Raw genomic sequence first — 24,962 nt, forward strand, 5'->3', positions numbered from 1 at the left:
TCATTTATTTTTCATGATTGGTCATTTGGCACTTGGATGATAGTTTCTTCTGTATAAACCTCATCTCTTCAACATGCCTTTGTTTTTTGTGGTGTAGAAGGCAAATCTCTTCAGTTGCTATGATGGTTTAAAGTAGTAATTGCTTAGGTTTCTACCCTAACAACAACTGTGTTTGAGTAGAATTCTAGTCTGAGTCACTGAGTGGAACATGTAATTAACAAGACTAAAGGAAGAACTCTGATCTTTGAAAATTCTGGTCCTCAGTTTATACATCTATAAAATGAAAAAATTGGAAACATATCTCTTAAAAGGCCTCTAACTCAGTCCGGGATCCAAAAAATCTCCAACTGTTATAAGCACTCTTCTTCCACCAAGTTCTTATGAATCCTTATGGAGACTTTCCTCTACTTCTATATCTTTCTAGAAGGTTTTGAAATTTATCAGAAGTGAAGGGTACATTGACTTTCTTGCTTCTACTACTGTGGGAATGGAGGCCACATCCAGATGGTCTTCCTGATGATAGAAAACAGGAATGAAGTAAATTGTAATGGGTGAACTTCTGCTTTTATAAAGAGATCTGTGGGTTTCTATTTGTACCTGTTTGAGGTATGGGAAAGAGATGATAGTAAAACAGATGATGGGCTTCTGGAGTTCAGAGGCTGAGTCTTATTCATTTCTCTACCTGCAACAATACACTGTACTGTACAGAGAATATGCTAATTACATTATGGGAGTGAAGTTAAACTTCTTGGGACTGTTTCAGGGAATCACCTCTGAGGCAATTAAAAAGATTATTTTTAAATTATTAGAAAAGTTTTACAGAACCATGTTGATTCAGTCTGAAGAAAAAAGAGCTATAGGGGTGTTTTCAGCTGAATGGAAGTCTCTGATGGATTTAATGTAAGTAGGAAGTTATACACATCAAAATATTGATAAAGCAGAAGCTAAACTCGTTAAGTATTCAGAGACTCAGAGTCAGGTGGAGGAAGAGATCAATAAGTGAAGAAAAATGTAGAATATTCCAGAACCTTCTGTTTTTCTCTGTTCTAGAGATTTGTTTTTCTGCTTTTGTCTATGTAGGAGTCCTGGTATTTCTCCTCCCCCTTCTTAGTCTGTTCCTTTAGTGGTTCTTGACTTGCGGATCTGATTAAGTCTGGTCATATTCTTTATCATATTTCTTATTAAATTCATTTATTTATACCAAAGATGTTTAGAAAAATTCTGTAACAGTTAATAAAATTTAAAAATATAAAGTTTCTAACAGTACACTGTAAGCGTTATGGTATACACTAAGAACTCAAGATTTGCTAGTGGGACAGTGCCTTAGGGCATACAAAACACTTTTTCATCTGTTATCCTCTTGTTCCTCATGAAGTTTTTGTTACCTAAAGATTGGAAAGATGGTATATAACGCTCAAAGCCAGGGTTTACACTCAAAGTATGATTTGGAGCAGAAAGCTGGCAAATTTTTCTTTACTTAACAATTTGGGGGGCACCTGGGTGGCTCAGTTGGTTAAAGCCTCTGCCTTCAGCTCAGGTCATGATCCCAGGGTCCTGGGATCGAGCCCCACATTGGACTCTCTGCTCCACAGGCAGCCTGTTTCCTCCTCTCTCTCTGCCTGCCTCTCTGCCTACTTGTGATCTCTGTCAAATAAATAAATAAAATCTTAAAAAAAAATTCTCTCTCTCTTAAAAAAAAATAATAATTTGGTGTTGCATTCTTTATCCAGAACTGTACCCCACTTTGATAAACTTGACCATAGCAGCTCGGTGAGAAAGATCAGTCTTCTACCCTGAAGACATAACTTGTTTGTAATTTCTTAATTTCTCTCTTCACTTCCAGGGCTACCTTATTTTCCTGCAATCTCATAAATAGTATACACACACACACGTATACAAATGTGTGTATATATATAATTTATATATATAATTTATTATTATATATTTAATATATATAATAAATATTTATTTATATATAATATTATTATATAAATATGTATATATGTGTGTGTGTGTGTGTGTGTACACACACACACACACACATATATACACATACACACACATACACAGTTCCTTTTGCGGTTGCGATTTCCTTTTTTACTTTCAGCTATGATCTCTGGGCAGGCCTTTTGCCTACAGATGATGACGGTCTCCTCAGGGCAAGTCTTTTAACTATATGTCAGTTGGAAATAAGGCTGTGTTGTGCAAAAGCAGGACCTTAACTTGGAATGCATTTTGTGATGATATCCCAGAACGGTGAAAACACCCCTAAATGATGTCTTGGGAGACCAGGGCTCTCAACAGCTCAGTGGTGTGTGTTATGATGCTTCAAGGAAGCTCTAATCCTTCTGTAGCAGTTTTCTCATATCCAGAAAGAAGGCACTGGGTTTTACCTTCCAAGAGCCCTTCTAGCTATGAAGTTCTCTAGTTTATAAACATTAAGATGCTATTCCATCACCGGTGGCAGATTTGACCTTTTACATGTTTGTGAGGTATCATGGAAGGTGCTGATGTTCCCTAGGAATCATGGGACAATGCTTGGTGTAGTCTTTGCACCAGAAGAGGTGTACAGGGGGCTAATTTGATGCCTCTAAACTGAAGCCATAACCCAGAGGTTTCTTTCAGATCTTGTATGTCCTTGACTGGATGAATGTCAGTAGCATCATGACCGTAGCTGTCTACACCATTTACATAGTTACTGAGGTCATGAGGTGTCACATGGAAACATGCCAAAGAGCATAAGGTAAAACTGAGATTTAGAAAATGAAACGAGCTCATTCATAGTCACACAGCATTAAGCTTCAGAACAAAGACTCTAACAAAATTATACATGACATCCTATTCTTTGCATTTTTCACTTTATTCTGTTATATCATATGCTATCTTTCATGGTGAGCCTAAGTAACTAATAGAATGCTCCTGGTCATAAAGGCATCTATATTCTCCAGAATTATTCTAATGACATTTGACAGAACAGAAGATGACAGATTTTCATAGGTCTCTCGTCTGAGAAGCGCTGCCTTAGCTTTACCTTTGGAAAGGCTTCTTAGTTGCAGATTTATCTTCTTAGATATCACCAGTGGAGCTTAAGAGAGAAGGTTGGCTGAATTTGTATGCCTATTTATTTATTTTCTTTTTAAATTTAAATTCAATCAGCCAACATATAGTATATCACTAGTTTCAGATGTAGTGTTCAGTAATTCATCAGTTGCTTATAAGACCCAGTGTTCATCACATCACATGCCCTCCTTAATGCCCATCACCCAATTACCCCATCCCCTCATCCACCACCCCTCTAGCAACTCTCAGTTTGTTTCCTATAGTCGTGTCTTATGGTTTTTCTTACTCTCTGATGACTTCCTATCGAGTTTTCCCTCCCTTCCCCTGTGATCCTCTTTTCTATTTCTTATATTCCATTCATGAGTGAAACCATATGATAATTGTCTTTCTCTGATTGACTTATTTCACTCAGCCTAATACTCTCCAGTTCCATCCAGGTCGATGTAAATGGTAAGTATTCATCCTTTCTGATGGCTGAGTATGAACTTGTATATTTAGAAGTATGCTACCTTTCTGAGAAATGTCATTGTCATGCTCAAATTGATTGGTTATTTAGAAATAAGGTCCCTCTTGAATTTCACGCTTAAACTTCATTTGAGGTTTCCCTAAGGTAAAAGAATATAAGGTGTACTTATTAGAGAAGCTATCTTGGCAGATTTTCATTGCCTTTGGATAAAAGCAAAATTGCACTGAGCACATAAATTGACATATGAAGCAGTAAATAATTCCATTGTACAAGTTGTTTGAAAGGACTAAAGCCAGAAGGCTCCATTAGCCAGCATGCATAGAATATTCACTGAGCTTAGAGTTTATCACCAGGCCAGGCGGGTGGGGGCTGGGAGGGGGGGAAAAGAGAGAAAGAAAGAAAAGAAACAGAATGAAGGAACGCATGGGGGTGAGGGATGATAAACCTCAGCAAAGCAGCTGGGAAGGTAAGAGGTTAGAAAGGGAACTTTAGAGGTATGTACAATATGTTTCTTTTCCTCTCTTCTTCTTCTTTTTTTTTTTTCTTTTGTGGGGAAGGATTAAGTAAAAAAACCAAAATGGTTCAGTGTCAGCTTTCAAACATAATGATCAAAAATCTGAGAACTGGGCAGTAGAATGAACCAGACTCTTTTCTTATTTCCTTTTGAAAATAGAATCTCAGAGATCAGCCAATGGGAAAGAGGGGTGGCATATGTCTATGTGTGAGATTGTGTTTATACACATCTCTACTTGGATAAACACCCAGAAGCCACAATAGCATTCCCAAAGGTATTCTTCCTTAATACAGGAAGTGACAGCTTTGTGAAGGTACCACAATTAAGCTCTGGGTTTTTATTCTAGATCCCAGGATTTAATTTCTAGAAGAAATGAGAGCTCTATGATGTTCCATGGGGCTGTTTAGAATTACAGGCAACTTAGTTTTAAAGCTTGTTGAATGCAAAGCACCTGAGCTTAGCTTAACCTCCAGGGATCTCTTTGCATTTAGAAATGTCTAAAACCACAAACCATAAATTCTGATGGGCACATGTAAAAGAAGAGACCACAGGAATTACAGTTTTGTTATTCAACGTGGCCACACTCTCCTGCCACAACTTCCCTCCCATCACTCCCAAGCTTCCTCTTGTTTTTGCACTTGGGTTTACCAGATGACCAGGCCTCGGTTCTACCAGGTAGTGTGTGAAAAGGCAGGCACAATTCCTTTACAAGCTTTGATATGTTTGTTTCTGCAACTTTGCTGCCTGGAATGTGTGCAGAGAACAGAGAACCAAAGCTGAAGTCACAGATATTTTGAATCGGTCATCATCCCTCTTAAGGATCATATATACGCTACTGTTCTTGATGTCCCATGTCTCTTCTCAGTCATTTCCTGCTTGCATTTTTTTTTCTTTTTTGTAGAAACTGGAACTGCTGTCATTCCCCTCCTTCCTGAAACCTCCTGCCACCTCAGCACCTTGAATTTTCCTGTTCCTTTCCCATTTAACCATTACCATTGGAATATTGGCACGAGATTAATATCCCTATTTCCATCCCTGGCTTCGGTCCTCAGCACCAGAGTCACATTTCCAGCAAGGCATTTCCAGATAGGATTCTCAACAACACCCAGAACTCATCATGTTTGGAACCGAATTTATCCTTTTATTCTTACCTCCTAAATTTCTGGAATAATCAATTAGTTAGTAGGCAAGTCATTTAGCATTATTATAAAGGTTAACTGAGACACTACCTTACTTTCCCATCCTTTTCTTTATGTGTTAATCTAATGGCAATGGCTAATCTAAAGGAAATTCCTTTCTTGTAGGAGACAAGGAGAAGGCCTTAGGATCTACTGGGGAAGTCTGGAACAGCAGTCCCTCTTTTCCCGCTGGAACCCATGGTCCACTGAGGTGCCTTATGCGACCTTCACTGAGCACCCTATGAAATATTCCAATGAGAAGTTCCTCGAAATTTGTGAGGTAGGCAGTTTGGGCATCACTCTTAGATCACCTTTGATGGTGAAGCTGTGTGCTTCTAAAACATGTAGTGTTCCAAAAAACAACAACAAAAAAAAGGTAAGATACAACCTGGGTTTATACAGATACAAACTTTACAAGGTTTGCAGTACTTTTTAGTAAACAGTGGAGCTGTTTTATTTATTTATTTATTTATTTATTTTTAAAGATTTTATTTATTTACTTGAGAGAGAGACAGTGAGAGAGAGCATGAACGAGGAGAAGGTCAGAGAGAGAAGCAGACTCCCCATGGAGCTGGGAGCCCGATGCGGGACTCGATCCCGGGACTCCAGGATCATCACCTGAGCCGAAGGCAGTCGTCCAACCAACTGAGCCACCCAGACGTCCCTGTTTTATTTATTAAAAATATAAAATGTCAGGGTGTCTAGGTGGTTCAGTGGATTAAACCCCTGCCTTTGGCTCAGGTCATGATCTCAGGGTCCTGGGATCAAGGCCTGCATTGGGCTCTCTGTTCGGCAGGGAGCCTGCTTCCCCCTCTCTCTCTTCTTGCCCCTCTGCCTACTTGTGATCTCTCTCTCTTTCAAATAAATAAATAAAATCTTTTAAAAAATAAAAAAAATATATATAATGTTTATATTAACCATATTGATTCCTCCTTGCTAATTTCTTACCAAAAATTATAGTGTAATATTATTTAAAAATCACAATACTTGTGTCTGACTCTGTTTATTGCTGAGAGGATACATATAATTTTATGAATGTCATTAAATTCTAATTATTTTATTCAGAGAAGGAGTGTGGGATAGTATGAAGCATAAAGTCAGATATGGCGCTTTGGTCATGTTTGTCATTTTTCTTTCTGGACCTTGGTAGTCTCATCTCTAAAATGGACATAATCATGATCACTGCCCTTCCTCCTAACTTCATTGGAGCACTGTAAGGTTAAATGAGATAATGTGTATATAAATGCCCCACACATGGTAAAGCAATCAGGAATTAATTAAGAGTATTTTTATGTCTTTCCATTTCATCTCCCCAAATAGATTTTACCAGGGAGGGATAGTGGCAGGGAGAGTCTTTCTACTCTTCTTTCATCCCCCCTAGTGAAATTCAGGCAGCGCTAGCACACTAAGTAGGCAGGAAGTGAAACAACTGGAGCTGTAAATGCTGAGAAAAATCAGACTTTTATATTTTCAGTAAAATCTATATACACATAGGAGTGTGCTTATAGGCCAGAGGTAAACCTGGAGACCATACGCCCCTAACTTCATTGGAGCCCTGGAAGGTTAAATGGGATAGACGAAGAAATTCTTGCCTTCTCTGTCCTTTCTACATTTACTTCTATATGCTGTGATTCACTTCCAAGCATCACAACTCTCTATTTGGTATAAATTCAAAAATTAGCAACATACATCTAAAGTCCTTCTGTGGAGGGACAGCATGCATTGCATTGCCTGTGTTGTTTCCAACACACCTATTCATGCAAGTATGCATATGTATAAATATATTTTTGATTGATAAACCCCCTATTTTAAAAAGGATTTGAGGCAAAAACATATATGATTATAAGATAGATGGAGTCTTCATTCTCTTTAATATATAGATGGAGCTGGCTTAAATCCCTTCTGCTCTCAGAAAGATCAATGGTCTTTACAAGATTGATGCAAACGTCCTCAGGGGCTTATGGTCTTCAGGTTAACCTCCAGCTAATTCCAGGCACTTAGTTAGTTCATTATATGGATCATGTAATAGTCCAGTTTCACGATGCTACAAGCCCAAGCTTCAACATCAGCCCCTAATCTGACTCTACTACCCAAAAGCAACAAAACAGAACAGAATGAAAACCAATGAGAACAACAAAAACCATTACACAAAGGCATTGATGTGAGAGTAGACTTGCTGAGGGTTTCAGTGAGATGGAGTGGGAATTTATATCATAATGAGTCCAGACTTCACAGGGAATATCAGGTGTCCCTGTTTTTAAAATCCTTATTAATTATAGTACTCTGATACATTGCTTCACAATCCTTTCTCCTCTCCTCTGGATCCTGTCTTCCTCCTCCCCAAACACTTGTCTTTCCTCTTCCTCTTTCCCTTCTTCTCCTTTCTTTTTCTTTCTCCTTCTCCTTTTTCTTTTTTTCCCCCCTTCTTCTTCTTCTCCGCCTCCTTCTTCTTTTCTTCTTATTAACAGTTCAGATTATTTTGTCTGTTTCTTTTTTTCTAACACCTGCTAATCCAACCCCAAATGCTTAATAATAAATTTTTCCAAAGTAATCTCCTACCTTTAAAGAAAGTCTAGTTCTGGTCATTAAAATAATATGTATTTTGCATTAATAGTAATTGTATTTTATTGTAAGTTAAAATAAATACCAACAGCCTTGGTTTCTACATCCATCACTTTCTGAGCCAGTCTCTTATTCCTCATACCTGATGCATTAATTTCTTACTCCCTGAGTGTCCTTTGCTGGAATACGTTCAGGGTAAGGGACTAAAGAATAAGTTCTATTCACTGCAGAGAAATGACACTGCATTACTCTAATTTCTGATGGTACTTTGTTTTATTCTGATACACACACACACACACACACACACACACACACAATAAAATAATTTTAAAAGGAAGATAAGAAGCAAAATGTCAAATGGAGGGATAGAATAATTGACTCCCAAATACAATGAATGTGGTTAGTAGAATGGAGTATTAATTTTACACAAGCCTTCTTATTAGTCAAGGCTAAAAGGAAAACTCAATATTTATAAAGCTCCTGTTAGATGGGAATAAGATAGCAGGTGTGTGTGTGTGCACTTGAGCTCACATATGTGGATGTGAGTATAATGAATGGTTGTTTAGTTGGTTGGTTTTCAATCAATCAAAGTATTTTGTGGATCTGTCAAGTGTATTTTCTTTAAGGTTTTTCTCTTAATCTACTCTTCCAAAGCTTTTTATTTTTATTTTTTTTAAACTTCCTGGCAACAGTCTGGCATTTTCATTTGCCAAACTATTTCTTATTCAAAGGCCACCCCAAGTCCTGATTCTCTATGAAAACAAATGATCTCCATCTGTGATGTCAGATGATGAATATTCTGATCCAGTTCTTTGAGTCTCAATTTCTCTTTTGTTGTTGGTTTTATGTCACAATATTATTTGTGCTTAGGATATTTTCCAAGATGGGCCTTGATTAACACTCAGTTATATTAATGTAAATGAGTAAATAAGAAGAAAGATGATTCTGTGGATATATAATTCCTTTTATGTGAGTATTTTGGCATAACATAAGATTTTAAAAGGATGATATAAACTAGTTTTTCCACCCCCCTTATAAATGAAATGGGAAAAAGTGGAAAAATATGGGGAAATTGCATAACTAAATTGAATACCTGAAGTAATTTAACAAGTCCATTGTAGCAGAGAAAAAGGAATCCTATAGAGCTGGGTTACATATAGTCAAAATTTTCAAATTATGTACAATCCAATGGAATAACTTATTTAAGAAATACCTTAAAAAAATCCAAATATATTCTTACTCAGAGTCTTTTCTTATGTGGTACCTGAGATCTCTTTATTCAACAAGTATTTTCTGACATCTACAAAGTATGGGTATTATTGTTCGGGATGCAAACATAAGTGAGACAAGATTCATATCTTCGTGGAAGATATTGCTTAACAGAGGAGGCAGATAAAAATGCAAAGATTTTTAAATGAGTACTAAGTTGATTAAACTAGAAGTTTAGATCAAATGAAGAAAAGTGGAGGCACATGAAAGTACAAGTAACATTCGTAGAAACAGGGTAATTTATTTTATCTGGAGTTTATGGAATTTTATCTTTTATATTCCTATCATGATTATAATGGCTCAAATAATAGGTATAAGGGCTTAAGTTAAGGTCAGTAAGAATGGAGAGAAAATAAAGAAATTTTGAGATATTCAAGACACAGAATTAATGGAAGCAAGTAACTTACATGATATAGAAGGTGGAGGATAGAAAGAGGTTGAAGATGATGTAGTTTCTGGTTTGGGTAGATGGTGATTCCATCAATTTCAATGGGGAAAACTGAAAGGAGAGTACGTTTGGAGGTTCAGTGTAGGACTTGTTGAGTTTAGAACGTCATGGAACATGGAGTTTAGTTGGTTTCAGGCAGCTAGAAATTTAGGTCTGAAGCTCAAGAGAGAAAGAAAAACTGGTAATAGAGGTCTCAAATTATATAACTTTGGGTCAAAGCTGAGTCATGGGCTTTGCTGGTCAGGCAGTTACCATAGGAAAGATCATCAATGGACACATTAATTATGCTTAAATCCAAATTCATATGATCTCTAAGTCTTTTAACACTTATCTAAAAAATTACTATCAAATTTATGCAATACAGCTTCAAAATATATCATTTTTTTCTTGTATTCATCTCACTAACTCTATAGCATTCTACATCTGGCAGATACAATGGTCAAATGGCCTCTTTCCAGACATTCTTACTTATCTCTGAGCCTCACCAACCTATGCATCTGTGTATGCATATACTTTGCATTACTCATATAAAACAGATGTAAAAATAGGAAATAATCATTTTTTGGCATTGACTTTCTTGTTACAAGATATAAAAATAATCTCATGTAATATAGTATAATCAGATGATATTTATTGATTACAGCTTGCATGTAATTCAACTAACAAAAATCCTGTGAGGTCAAAATAGCTATCTCTATTTTTAAAATGAGTATACTTAGAGTGATTAAATGAATTGACTAAGGTATTACAATAAAATGCTCTATTGCCAACCTAATCAATTTATTAATAAGCGAGGAAATGGGTATAAACTTGAAGAAATTCTTTGTGCATATGTGTATGTGTGTATTTATTGATATAATGGAATGTGATATATTATACTTATGACAAGACTCAATTATCCTTGATTGTTTCATTCACTTTATATCTGTAATTTGTAGCCTCATTTCCCCTGTTTTAACTGTTGCCTTTCTGGGCTCTTAGGATGTGTGGACAGTCTTGCTGGGGTGAACTAATGACCTAGTCCGGAGGTGGTGAATAATAGTGAATGGGTCATGAATGATCTATAATCAAATTAAAGGGATCTATAGACCAATCATTTTTACTCTTTTATGGCATATTTACCCTTCTTTTCAAGGGAAGTATGAAAGTGAACTCATGTTTTGGCAATCAAATGTAACTTTACATCATTAGTTTCTTAGTTTCCCTTCACATCAATTTGACAAATATTCATTGAATTGCCCATCTAGCATTGAATACTACATACAAAACAATGTGCTAGTAAGCTGGGATACTGAGAAGAATAAAACATATTCTTCCCTCCAGACGCTTAGAGAGTAGAGGGAGAAAGGTAATTAACAAATTATAATTTAATATGCTAAGACGGTTGATAGAGGGACTCACAAGTTTCTACGGGAGCCCAGAAGAGGGAAAAAGTAAATCCGAAAGTTAGCAGATATGATAACATTTGAAGTGAAACTCAAAGTATGAGTGATGTAAGAATCAAAAGATGTGAGAAAAGACATTTTAAAATAAAATAAAGGTGGCTGGAAGCTGCAAATTGCCAAGATATATGAAATGTTCTTGAATAAAGATTAGCTCGTTTTAGCTAGAATTTAGAACAAGTTTGTGTTGATTGGGAAGAATTGGGGGAATGGAATAGGAAGAGGATGAAAATCAGGATGTAGAGGAACCTCTCTTAGAGGAAAGAAGCTTTTGTCTCAGCCTCCTTTTTCTCTCTACACACCTGAGCATACCCACAGTGACAGCGACTCCATAAAAATAATTCCAGGTGAAATGTACCGGGATGATAGAAACATTCTATCCAGCTGTGTGGCTTTTCAATTGGTTTCCAGGATTGGGTGTTGGATGGACTTGCTCTTTATCCCAGCATGCTTCACTTCCTACAGAGGGAAACTTATAGCCTGAAGGTTTGGAAAACCTGCTCAGCTGAGGAATGTGGGCCTGCAGGCATGAAACCTGGTCTCTTTACCCAGTGTAAACAGGAAGCAAGTTATGGTTGTAATAAGGAAAACTGAGACTCTAGGCAGTGAACTGCTGGCAGACGGCACCTGAAGCACCCCAGGAGCCCAGTCACTCAGCTGGTAAATAATTGCTATAGAGTCAAGAAGAATGTTCCGGGCTCCCACCACCCTCTCTCCCCCCAACCTCCAACACACCCACCCACCCACACACACTGCTATACTTTACCCCAAGCAGCACTCAGCTCCTATGTAATTTGAGTTGTTAAAACTTGACCCTCTGTCTTTAAGACTGGAATAAAAGAAGGAGCCAAGGGTGGGTGTATAAAAGCTTTTAGAGAAAAGAATGTGGCTGGTGGCATTCATATCAGATGACACGGCGTTCCTGTCACACAGATTGAGTTCAGGTGCTTGAGATGCTCAAAAGCCAGCTTGCAGACTTGGCCTTTTGTCTGCCTTTCCTTCAATGTGCTACTTGTCACTTTGTCTTCATGGTCCCTCCTCCTTTTAGAGGGCTCACCAAAATGACTAGAAATGAAGTGCATCTGACACTAATGAAATGCCAGGTTCATGGAGTATGAAATAGTGTCAACTTTTTCTTCTAGCACTTAGATGCTGAGGCCACAGAGGCTTCTCTGAATGAAGCTGATGATGAGGACTGGAGAAGCATCCGGTCATCTAATCTAAAGACATTTATCGAGCTAGGAAAAGATATCCTGACAGTCTAGAGGGTGTTTGCGATGGAAATGTCGAGGTGAATTGCATTTTGGTCTTCAAGAAGTCATAGTTTGATGCTGATATTGTCAGTGATTTTTTGACAGTATTTGTTGATTCCTGGTAATAGGCTTCCTTAATGGCCTTTGCAATATGTCTCCATATTCCAGCCTCATCTCATTCCATTTTCCCAGCCCTTCCTAAAATACATGAATATGTGTATCTGTACATGGAGAGCTTATACACAAACCCTTCAGTTATTAAAGTTGGTTTAATCTTCACAGCCACCCTCTTCCTTTGACCCTATTATTATTATTATTTTTAATGGAAAAGGAACGATAAAATTCAGAGAGGTTGAATAACTTGCTCACAGTCATACAGCTCATGAGTGCCTTATTTGCAGCCCAAGACTGGATTGGTTTGATCTCAATACTCATGTTACATCCTGCATACTTCCTTTAGTTCAGTGCTTTCCTACAGGGGATGATTTTTACCTCCTGGGGGACATTTAGCAATGTCTTAAGACATTTTTGGTTCTCACACCTGGGGTGGGGATACTATTGGTATCTGGTAGGGAGAGGCTATTGAGGATGCTTAACATCCTAAAATATAGAGGACATTGTCCCTCACAGTAAGGAATTATTTGGCACAAAGTATCAATAGTCCCAAGGTAAAGAAACCTTGGTTTACTTATGTAGACAAACAGCCACACTTATGACTCTAATTCTTAGAAAACTGGATGAAATATTTAAGTGGAGATCTAAATGAAATGTGATAGAATAAAATATTAATTTTTACCTTCAGTAGATGGGAGAGCAAGTGGGAGAGATAGGATTTGCATTTTGTTTTGAAAAATGAATAGGAACATAGACAATATAGATCTTTGTGGACTTGAAAACACTGTCAGAGCTAGAGGTTGCTAGGCAAGCATAGTGTAGTGTTTTTTAAAATTTTTTTAGAAGCAAAAGACTTTTAAAAAATAAAATCTTATTTGAAACACAAATATATAAACCTGTTAAAAATAGAACAGCTCTAATTGATGTGATTGTAGCAACAGGCGTATGTTACTTCCTTGCCTTCCCATATCTTCTCCCCAAACCATCAGGAATATCTGTTATTCCAACATTGTTAATAAGAACACTTCCTTTCTTTCCAAAAGAATCTTGGTTTGGATAATAAATCGTATGGTCATCCAACCTATGAGGAAATATGGTGTTCTAAGGAACATGGTGTGAAAATTCTGAGTATAATTTTTTTTCTGTCCTTTCTGAAAAATAAGGACCATAAATCCTTTGCTAAATATTAGAGTTTTACTGCTCATAATAACAGTATGTTATAGAAGAGAGGAAGGATAAGTCAGGATACTTGGGTCCAAGACTTTGCTCAGTTATTTATCACTGGAAAAATCTCTGAAACACTTGGACCCTCAGTTAACCTATTAGATCCCCTATGTGTTACCCCCAATGCCTAGCATTTTGCCCAACAAAGCTTTCTGAATGTGTGGATTTATTTTTTTTTAAGATTTTATTTATTTATTTGACAGAGAGAGATCACAAGCAGGCAGAGAGAGGCAGGCAGAGGGGGAGAGGAGAGCAGATTCACTGCTGAGCAGAGAGCCTGATGTGGGTTTGATCCCAGGACCCTGAGACCATGCCCTGAACCAAAGGCAGAGGCTCAACCCACTGAGCCACCTAGGTGCCCCTGAATTTTTGGATTCCTAATCTCTGCCCTATAACCAATCTTGGGTAGGCTATTAACTTCACTTTATGAACATTGCTCTTGACCTCAGGATCTATAATTATTATTTTGGAATCATTGACTATAGACACAGACCTATCATCTCTACATTTCTTCATGCCCCAGACTCATGTATCCAGCTGATATTAGAAATTACTAAGAGGCTTACTGGGTAGACACCTCAAACCACACATCTAAAACAGAATCCTTGATCCCTATACCTCACCAAGTGCAAGCTCTTCTCTCACCGAGTTTTCCCAACCCAATAATGAAATCACTTTCTATCTTCTCACACCAAAAATCTAAGTGTCTTCTTTGATTCCTCTGGCCTCTTCATCCTCTATATTTCCTTATACTAGTAATTTCTATGACTCTGCATCAGGTAGTATCCTTAAGTCAACCAGTTCTCATGTTCTCCTCTGCTCTTTTTGTCCAAGCCACCATAATCTCTTGCCTGGGCTAATGAAGTGATCTACAAATTCCTCTTAATCTTCCTGTTTCCATTCTTGACTCTAACAGTAAATTCTCCATAGAATAGCCAAGATTATTTAAAACAAAACAAAACAAAACAAAACAAAAAACAAACACACAAAACCCCACCAAAACCCAAAAAACATACATCATTGAACTTATTTTTAAAATCACTTTGGGGCACCTGCCTTTGGCTCAGCTCATGATCTCAGGGTCCTGGGATGAGCCCCACATCGGGCTCTCTGCTCACATTGGGGAGCCTGCTTCCCCCTCTCTCTCTGCCTGCCTCTCTGCCTACTTGTGATCTCTCTCTCAAATAAATAAATTTTTTTAAAAAATCTTTAAAATCACTTCAAAGTCTTTATATGGCTCACAAGATGCTCTCTGCCTAAGATTTCACTTCAATCCCTTTTGTTTAATCACTATATTATAGCTGTATAGGATTTTTTTTCCCTGTTCCTTGAATAAACTAAGCTCATCCCTATCCCACAGACTGTACAAGTGCTTTTATTTTCTCCCTGGACTACCATATGATTGCCTCTTTTTCATACTTTGGGCCTCAGATGAAGTTTTACTTTCTCAGAAAGATGTGCCCTGAATTCAATATCTAAACTAACCCTCAATCCTATTACTTTGCCCTTTTCCACATTTTATTTTCTCCTAGAATTTATCACCATCAAAATCACCTATATTTACTTTTTCTTATACCACAAGACTGTAATACCCATGGGAATAGGATGGCTGTCTTGCCTATTTAGTCACAGTGCTTAGAAAATGCCTGGTGAATAGTGTAGGTGTTTCATTAATATTTTTTGGATGATTTTAGAGCTTTTTAATCTATTAGTGACATTGAAAGTTAGTTTACAGTATTAATACTGATATAAATAATTCATATATACACAGAAAGTTGAAGCATGTTATTTTTGACATTAAGATGCAAAATTTGAGGGCTCCTGGGTGGCTCAGTGGGTTAAAGCTGCTGCCTTCGGCTCGGGTCATGGTCTCAGGGTCCTGGGATCGAGTCCCACATCGGGCTTTCTGCTCAGCAGGGAGCCTGATTCCCTCTCTCTCTCTCTCTCTGCCTGCTTCTCCATCTACTTGTGATCTCTCTCTGTCAAATAAATAAATAAAGAAAAAATCTTAAAAAAAAAAAGATGCAAAATTTGGCCTGAAGAAAGTTAACGTTAGTAGAGTTAAACACAAAATTAAATGACAACTAAAAATACACTCAGGAAAATAATAATATTAAAAGTAATCTTGTCAGAAGAAAACTTAAAAATGACAAATCTTGACATGGATAAAAATCAACTTTTTTTTTTTAAAGATTTTATTTATTTATCAGAGAAAGAGAGGGGGAGAGAGCGAGCACAGGCAGACAGAATGACAGGCAGAGGCAGAGGGAGAAGCAGGCTCCCTGCTGAGCAAGGAGCCCGATGTGGGACTCGATCCCAGGATGCTGGGATCATGACCTGAGCTGAAGGCAGCTGCTTAACCAACTGAGCCACCCAGGCGTCCCAAAAATCAACTTTTTGATTTAATTTAATGGTATATACATGAATTCATCCAATGGAAATTTTTCAGAAAAAAAAATGGAACAGTTTATAAATTATTTCTTTCAGATGGAAAATTCTTCAGTGAACCCAATTGTCTTAGTGTAATTCATGTCAGAAAACAGAGTCTTAATAAAAATCAGTAATGCTGGCATAACTTTGGTGTAGGTTTATATTAAAAAATATAGAGATAAGAGAAACAAAATGAAAGTGTCATCTTGCACCTGGTTTTCTTTGGAACTTTTCTCCTTGATCAAGTGAAAACTTCAATAATCTTGAGGAACTAATATTTAGGATTTTCTTTCAATTAAGAGTTTAAAGGCTTTTTATTTTGAAATAATTTTAGACTTACAGGAAATTGCAAAGGTGGTAAAGTTTCCATGAACCTGTCATTCAAATTTTTCTAACAACTTACATAATAATATAATATAATATAATATAATAATTAAAACCTGGAAATTCAACAGTGGTACAATAATATTAAGTAAACATTGTTAAAATGTCTATACTGCCTAGAGCAGTCTCTACTTTTAATGCCATTCTGATCAAAATTCCACGGGTATTCTTCAAAGAGCTGGAGCAAATAATCCAAAAATTTATATGGAATCAGAAGAGACCCCAAATCGCTAAGGAAGTGTTGAAAAACAAAAATAAAACTGGGGGCATCACGTTACCTGATTTCAAGCTTTACTACAAAGCTGTGATCACCAAGACAGCATGGTACTGGCATAAAAACAGACACATAGATCAGTGGAACACAGTAGAGAGCCCAGATATGGACCCTCAACTCTATGGGCAAATAATCTTCGACAAAACTGGAAAAAATATACAGTGGAAAAGACAGTCTCTTCACTAAATGGTGCTGGGAAAACTGGACAGCTATATGTAGAAGAATGAAACCCGACCATTCTCTTACACCACACAAAGTTAAACTCAAAATGGATAAAAGACCTCAACGTGAGACAGGAATCCATCAGAATCCTAGAGGAGAACATAGGCAGGAACCTCTTCTATATCAGCCACAGCAACTTCTTTCAAGATATGTCTCCAATGGCAAAGGAAACAAAAGCGAAAATAAACTTTTGGGACTTCATCAAAATCAAAAGCTTCTTCACAGCAAAGGAAACAGTCAAGAAACAAAGAGGCAACCCACGGAATGGGAGAAGATATTTGCAAATGACAGTACAAACAAAAGGTTGATATCCAGGATCTATAATGAACTCCTCAAAACAGACAATCATATTAAAAAATGGGCAGAAGATATGAACAGAGACTTCTCCAATGAAGACATTCAAATGGCTATCAGACACATGAAAAAATGTTCATCATTACTAGCCATCAGGGAGATTCAAATTAAAACCACATTGAGATATCACCTTACACCAGTTAAGAATGGCCAAAATTAGAGGTCTTATTCAAATTTTACTTTGTTTGTTTGTTTGTTTTATGTTTCCTAACATCCTCTGTTTGTCCCAGGCTTTAGATCAAGATAACAAATTATATTGAGCTGTTCTGTCCCTTTATTCTCCTCCAAACTGTGACAGTCTTTCATTCTTCCTTTTTTTTAAAATTTAAATTGAATTAGCCAACATAAAGTACATCATTAGTTTTGATATAATGTTCAATGATTTATTAGTAATGTATAACACCCAGTATTCATCATATCCTTCACTCCTCCTTTGTTTACATGATCTTAGCACTTCGGGTGAATACTGGTCAGTTGTTTTGTAGAATGTCTCTTGATTTGGGTTTGCATGATGTTTTTGCATAATTGAATTGTCTTCTGCTTTTTTGGTGCAGATACTAGAGACATGATGTTGTTTGTCTTTACTATAGGCTCACAGCGCGTATATGCCTTATTACTAGTGATGTTAACCTTGATCACTTGTTTAAAATGGTGTATGCTGGATTTCCCCTCTGCAAAGTCTGTATTTCTCCCTTTATAACTGATAAATAACTTGGGGGAGATACTTTGATGTTCAAGCCATGTTTTTTGAAACCCTGTTTTCTGAGTAGAATTTAATATATCCTTTGGCATCCAGAAAACTCTGTTACCTTTTAAAAGCTCATATCAGAGTTTAAAAACTGTGTTTTGGAGTCTATGATTCATATTAAGGAAATTAGCATTCCACGTATGGAATTGAAGGGAATGGGACTGTGGAAGTCAAAGTCTTCTCTGCCTATAAATAATGAAAATATTTGTGCTTATAAATACTTATAAATACTCTTTCTGCTTTTCTTATTCAATCAACTAAAACACTGGTGGAATATGCTGAAAGGAAGGATGTCCTTCCTTTTAGATGTGTGATTGTAGCTTGTATCTTTCAGAAGCAGCAATGTTCAGATCCTTTTTAAGATCTCAAAGAGGATGTTGGAACTGCAAATAGTAATAAGAAGTACCTTCTATCTGTCATTGCTGTTACCATGGAGAACAAGCAAAACCCTACTTCTTTGTTAGTTACATTCTTTAGTCTCAGTGAAGTGAGTCCATTTTTTAAAAATTAATGTTTTGGTATTACTCAATTACTTTAACTCTTACTTTAAAGAAAAATAGAGAGACTAAGTTGGGCACTTAGGGGCACCTGAGTGGCTCAGATGGTTAAGTGTCCAACTCTATTTTTTTTTTTCCTTTTAAGATTTATTTATTTATTTAATTGAAAGAGAGCAAGTGAGAGAGAGCATGAGAGAGGAGAAGGTTGGAGGGAGAAGCAAACTCTCCATGGAGCTGGGAGCCCGATGTGGGACTTGATCTCAGGACTCCAGGATCATTACCTGAGCTGAAGGCAGTCACTTAACCACTGAGCCATCCAGGTGCCCTAAGTGCCCAACTTTTAATTTTGGCTCAGGTCACAATCTCTGGGTTGTGGGATTCAGTCCCTCCTCAGCCTCCATGCTCAATAGGGAGTCTACTTGATATTCTCTCTCTCTCCCTCTGCTCCTCCTCCACTTGCACATGCACTTGGTTTCTCAAATAAATAAATCTTAAAAAGAAAAGAAAAGAAAAGTAGAGAGACAAATATATCTGTTTATTTGGAAAACCTAGAGATATTGAGGTAGTCCAGAAAACTATGTTGCTTTATCATCATAATCATTTTTTTAACTTCTGATATTATGATATTATCTAAAATCCGTAGATCTCAATGCTTTTCAAAAGAATGAACTAAGGCTCAAAAGGGGAAATGAATTTACAATATTACACAGTTAGAAAATTATAGAAGTTTTATTTGCTTGGCTTTTTTTTTTTTTTTTTTTTTTTTTTGCTTATGGGTTAGGTTAACTAGCAATAGTAGATACATTCTAAATTTTAAATGTTTTTTTCTTACTGATAAGGAAACTAAGACTAGAATGAAGAAGTGTTTTGCTCAAGGGCAATATAAAATTAAGAACCCAGGATAATATCTATATGGAAAATTGTATTATAGAGAAAGACTACAAGCTTCTCTATCTTCATTGAATCATCAATCTTGTGTTAGTCCCTTAAAGCAAAGATTTGTCTCCTCATGGGCAAATGGGAAGAACAATGATCATTTTACATAGTATGCTTAATAATTTGAATTGATATAGGAATATACTCTAATAAGAGTCTTAATTTAGATTAGTGGCCAGTTGCTTAGGAGACAGATTTGTATCTCACTGTGAATAAGATTTTATTCCCCATGTTCTTTTTCACTGTGATGCAGAAAGTGGAGTTACTGTGGGTAAGTCATTTACCTTACATGAGCCTTGGTTTTCTAAGATGGAAGTCATGATAGCTTCTTTGACTTACCTAATACATTTATATAAGAAAGAAATCATGGAAATAAAAAGAGCTTATTTGAAATACAAAGATATGAGCTTTCCTACTTCATTTCCTTGCTTGTTTCTCTATTTAGAATGCTCCCTGAATTACCTCCTCTTAATCCAATTCATCTTGGCTTGAACAAAAAAAGGAATTTTTCTTTTACTCACTTAAAAGTTCAGGATCGACTGATCTAATAACTTGAATGACTTTGTCAAGAATTCATCTTACTCTACATCTTAGTTCTTTCACTTTTGTGGGCTTATTTCTCAGTCAGGTTCTTACTATGTGTGGCAAAATGACCATGAATACCTCCAGGCTTGCATTCTATCAGTTTTATAACAATACTGTTCATGTGCTCATTCTGAACCAATCTCTGTGACTAGAAAAATGGAGTCCTCTGATTGGCTAGTCTGAACCATATGCTAAAGTCAGAGCCACTTAAACTCTGTGGGCTAAATTGGATAGGGTGGTTGTCCAAAGAACAAAGGAGGTACTCTTGTTGGAAGAAGTATCTCCCATGACGGAAAGGATGCTGGGTTGGAAAAAAACAACAGCTGTTGACAAGGCTCTTCCTAACCCCATTTTACCTAATGAAACCCTGTGAACCCTTTAAGGATTGTCTCGAGAATTGCCTTTTGAGGTCATTTCTGATCTTCTCATTACATATGATTTCTCCTTCTTTTGTGTTACCTTAGCATCCTGTGCTTCTTTTGCTTTTTATTTTCGCAAACTTTGTGTAATCGTTACAAGTTCATTACTTAGGGGCACCTGGGTATCTCTGTCTGTTGAGTACCTGACTCTTGGTTTTGGCTCAGGTCATGCTCTTGGGGTCATAGGATTGAGCCCCACCTAGGGTTGCATGCTTAGCACCAAAGTCTGATTATCCCTCTCCCTCTACTCCTATCCTGCTCTCCCCCTCTATCTCTCAAATAAATAAATAAAATCTTAAAAAAAAACCAGAACTTCATTTCTTAGATTATTGTAGTATCACTTTTTTTGGAGACAGAGACTCTATGTTACTTGTCATTAAATCTTCAGCAACACCCAACAGGTATCTGATTCATAATAGACTACCAGCAAATATTTATTAAACTGACTTCTTAATGTTGTACAAATTATGAAGGATGAAAAATAAACAGGATGAGGCAGATGATTTCATTATGTACATAATCTTTTGACTGATGAATTTATAAAAGACTAACAGAAGCAATGTTGATAATCTGAGAAACAATTTCTAAATAAATAAGGATAGTTGCAGCCTCAAGAGAGTTGTCCACTTAGGTGAGGACTGGCTGGGGAGGAAGTGTCTCTGGACCTACTTTACATTTACTAACTGTGCCTTCTTTTCCTCTTTAGTTGTCTGGGTTCACGTCTCAGCTTGTTCCAGCTATCCAGAATGCCCACAAGAATTCGACTGGATCTGAAAGAGGAAAGGGACTGATGGTGCTAACTGAACCCATTTTGATTGAAACCTACATGGGGCTGATGTCATTCATTGGAAACCGCAACAAACTTGGCTATTCCCTTGCCCGTGGGAGTATTGGTTTTTGAGATGTTTTTTGATGTATAAGTATGCCATCCACTAATACATATTTATCGAAGATTCTGTTTCAGGCCACCATAGTTTTGGATTAAAACAAGTCATTACTTCCTAATACTATAACGTGACTTTGAATACTTAGTGTTTCAGAAAATCTAAAAGCTTGACTAGACTGATATGTGTACACTTCAGACCTCGTGTAAGTGTAACCAAATTTCCTAAAACCAGAAAATACATTCTCTTAAGCTCATCAAATAATGTTAGAATGCCTGATCATAAACTGAGGGTAGACTCTGGGTTCTTATTCTTCTGTCCTCTAAATGTAGGCATTTTCTGGATCTTGACCTTGAGTCCTTTGATTCTGATCTCTTTCACTGGGGTCTGACTATATCAGGATGAATTACTATATGAGGATGAATTACAAGTCCATATTTATATCCCTGATATTGCTTCAAGATTCAGTTTTGTATTTCTTTCTGCTAATCACATATATCAGTGTTCCAACAGCCACTCACATTCAACATCTTCAAAATCCTAGAGTTCTCTGTGGCATTTTTATGGTTCTAGTCATATTCTCTGAAAGCCATCAGTTTTGATATACCTAAATTCCTTGCTAAATAATTTCATATAGGATCTTTCTTTGTCTGCTTGGACAGTTATTACAAAATTCCACAGGCTGGGCGGTTTATAAACAACAGAACTGTATTTTTTTGGAGGCTGGAATTTAGAACAGGCTGCCATCATAGGCAGGTGAGGGCCCTCTTCCCAGGTGACAGACTTCTTGTCATATCCTCACATAGTAAGGGGCAAGAGGGTTCTCTTGTGCTTCTTTTATTAATCTTATTCATGAGGGCTCTGCTTTCATGATGGAATCACCTCCCAGAGGCCACTTTTTAATACCATCACATTGGGTTTTAGGATTTCAGCATATGAATTTTGGGGTGACACAAACGGTCAGACCATAACAATACCAAATTTATGTATGGCTTAGTATTGTACCCCAATGCCCAGATGTCAAACTTAAAGTTCATTCTTCTTTCAACCTTGTTCATGAACTCTTTTGCCTTTCCATTTTCACGGGTGTGTATTATTAGATCAAGTCTCTAATTCTGTTTCCCTGGATAATTTTGCCATTGCCTTTTACTTGGGATCTTTGATCTGAGGCTGACTCTATTCTAATCCAGCCTGCATTCGGTTGCCAGAGTTCTAAAGCACAATTTGACCCTATCACTCCTGGCTTAAGAACTTTTAGTGGTTCATTTCTTCTGCAGTCTTTTGTTCAAACATTTATTTCATTTTATTTTACAATAGCAGACACTTTCTTCTATTGAAATATGTTTTAGACTCTTAATGTGTAGAGCAGAGAGAAGTAAGGCCACTAAGATTGAAGTGGACATGGGAATGCCTCAGATTCCTCTTTTCATGGGTCTTGGAGGTGCCCCCTGTGGAATGTTGATGGGTCCCAGAAGGTTTTGAAGAGCATGTTTTCAAAAATACTGTCCTATCTTATCCTGTTTCCTTTGCTCTTTTCTCTCATGTTTTCTCTCTTCCTTTCCCTGATGAACTACTCAGGAGATTATCTCATCTGTTCTCATCTCTTTGAGTTTTTCTTTTTTCAATTTTACAATTTTATTTTTTTAATATATTTTGAAAAGTTTCTTTGAATGATGAACACCATAAATATTATTACAATCAGCTTTTCAAGTCTGTCTCAAGACTGAAAGTTAAGACACTTCGGTTTGTATTCAAGTTAAAAATTCCAGCTATTTTTTTGGGGGGGGGTGGCTTGTGAAGAGTTTATTTTTAAAGGCTTTTCTTCTAAAATTTTATTTCTTCAATTTCAAAGATTTGTCCTCTGATTCATTAACTAACATCAATTTGATGCAGACATTCAAAACCCACACCTTAAATAACCTTCATTTTATTTAGTCTTTGTCATTGTTTACTTCCATTAACATTTCTCTTTTTCTCTCTCTTTCCCCTTCGCAGCACCCACTTCCCCTCAACAGTCCCTGCCCCCCCCCACCATGATGGCAAATATTGTTCTAGTCCCCAAGGCAGGGAACTTCTATTCAGACTGTAAAAGGAAATGTTGAAATCCTTAGCTGTCCTGTCAACAGTAGTGGAATGAAAAGTCGTTGGATTGTTTTGGCAGTGGTTCTGAAGCAGGCATAATTGGCAAATTATTATAACACTGTTGCCCGAAAAACTCTGTTTGCCTCAAGATAGTGGCATTTGTTGGCAGAAGCATCTGAAATGTCCAGCACATTCTTTTGAGTTACCATTTAAGGATCAGCCTGACAATAGACTTCTTTCTGCACATTTGTCCCCTTTGTAACTTAGGACAGACTGTTCCCAAGTGACTTTCTAAAGAGCACAGTGCAGTCCCACCAATGCAAAAGATGAGAGGAGGGAGATGTCTCTTAGCCCTGAGGTCTAGCCTCTAACAAATAGGATAAGCATTTAATAACACTGAAACTGTTTGCTATGGGGAAGACTGAACTCAGGGATGATGACATGAGAATGCTTTGCACATTTCACAAAGACTGTCTAGTGTGATATCCCATAAACTGATATGTGGGACCTAAAAAGCAGGCTATGATTAGAGGATGAAAGGATTCAGGAGTCTAGAAAGTCTAGAAAGTGCATTAAGGTAAAAAAGAACTTCTTACAGGTAGGGATGTTGAAGATGGAATGGTTTCCCCTTGGAAGAGGGAGCCTGCTGTTACTCGATGTAGGGCCTAGGTGAAGTGGATATTGTGAACAGGATTGACAAATGGGTGATTGATATTACACTTTAAAGCTAGAGACCTTACTATGATCCTCCAAATAATTGTTACTAATGATTAGATAATTAAATCATTTTTTCTTTGAAAAGAATTGAATCAGTCAAATGAGACCCTAGAAAATTACCTCAACTTTCCTAAGATTTAATTTCCTCATCTGTAAAATGGAGACAGTGATAACTTTTCTGCCCACTTCATAAAGATCTTGTAAGAACTGAATGAAATGAGGTTAAATTATTGTATTAAAAAAACAAAAGCAAATAAAAAAAACCAACACCCCCACAAAACATTGAGTACCTGCCTGTAGAGTGATAAGACTTAGAAGCAGAAAGTAGGACAACATCCTTGGGAACTATATTTAGTTCCCCCTGGGAATTATTCCCACTATGGACCTACTGACCATCATTCTCCCATTTGATCCTTGGTGTTCTAACTTGGGTTCCTTGTCCATAAGCTCAACAGGAAATACAAACCACAAATCAGAGGACCTACTATATGCCTGGACTGTTCATTCAGATTGTCATCTGAACTATACTAATAAAGTTTCTGAAAGGGACATCATTAATTTGGGAATATGGTTATTTATAAGAGCCATTAAGTATCAGGCACATCATCATAATAATGTCATGGTTGGCCATCTTCTTTATCTGATCTTTATCCCATTCAGGAAGTCCTTGATAAATCTCCTTTCAAAAACTGCTTGAACATCTTTCTTGACAGATAGTTCAAGGTTTCTTGATAGATCTTGGGTCGTTTTGATGGTTAGAATATTCTTCTTCTTTTGTTTAAGACTCTGTAACATCCACCCGCCGAGACTTCAGGAATTAAAAAAAAAAAAAAAAATTCTTTTGCTGGAGTGAGTTTAGCTTCAGTTTTCACACTGGGATACCGGGATGTGGGATACTTG

General features: G+C 36.9%; 1 protein-coding gene across 4 annotated transcripts in view; it reads left to right on the top strand.

Moving 5' to 3' along the window:
- TPRG1 (tumor protein p63 regulated 1) overlaps nt 1-21,352 on the top strand; it is a 224,338-nt gene extending 202,986 nt beyond the window's left edge. For all 4 annotated transcript variants that reach the window (XM_082694901.1, XM_082694902.1, XM_082694900.1 and 1 more), the window contains 2 exons: nt 5,345-5,498; nt 21,086-21,352. In XM_082694901.1, the coding sequence (XP_082551027.1) occupies nt 5,345-5,498; nt 21,086-21,280 (349 nt within the window). In that variant the 3' untranslated portion in view covers nt 21,281-21,352. The remainder of the gene's footprint in view (nt 1-5,344; nt 5,499-21,085) is intronic.
- The last annotated feature ends 3,610 nt before the right edge of the window (nt 21,353-24,962 follow it).

This window comes from Mustela nivalis, assembly GCF_964662115.1.
Source record: "Mustela nivalis genome assembly, chromosome: 1".
Classification (NCBI taxonomy): domain Eukaryota; kingdom Metazoa; phylum Chordata; class Mammalia; order Carnivora; family Mustelidae; genus Mustela; species Mustela nivalis.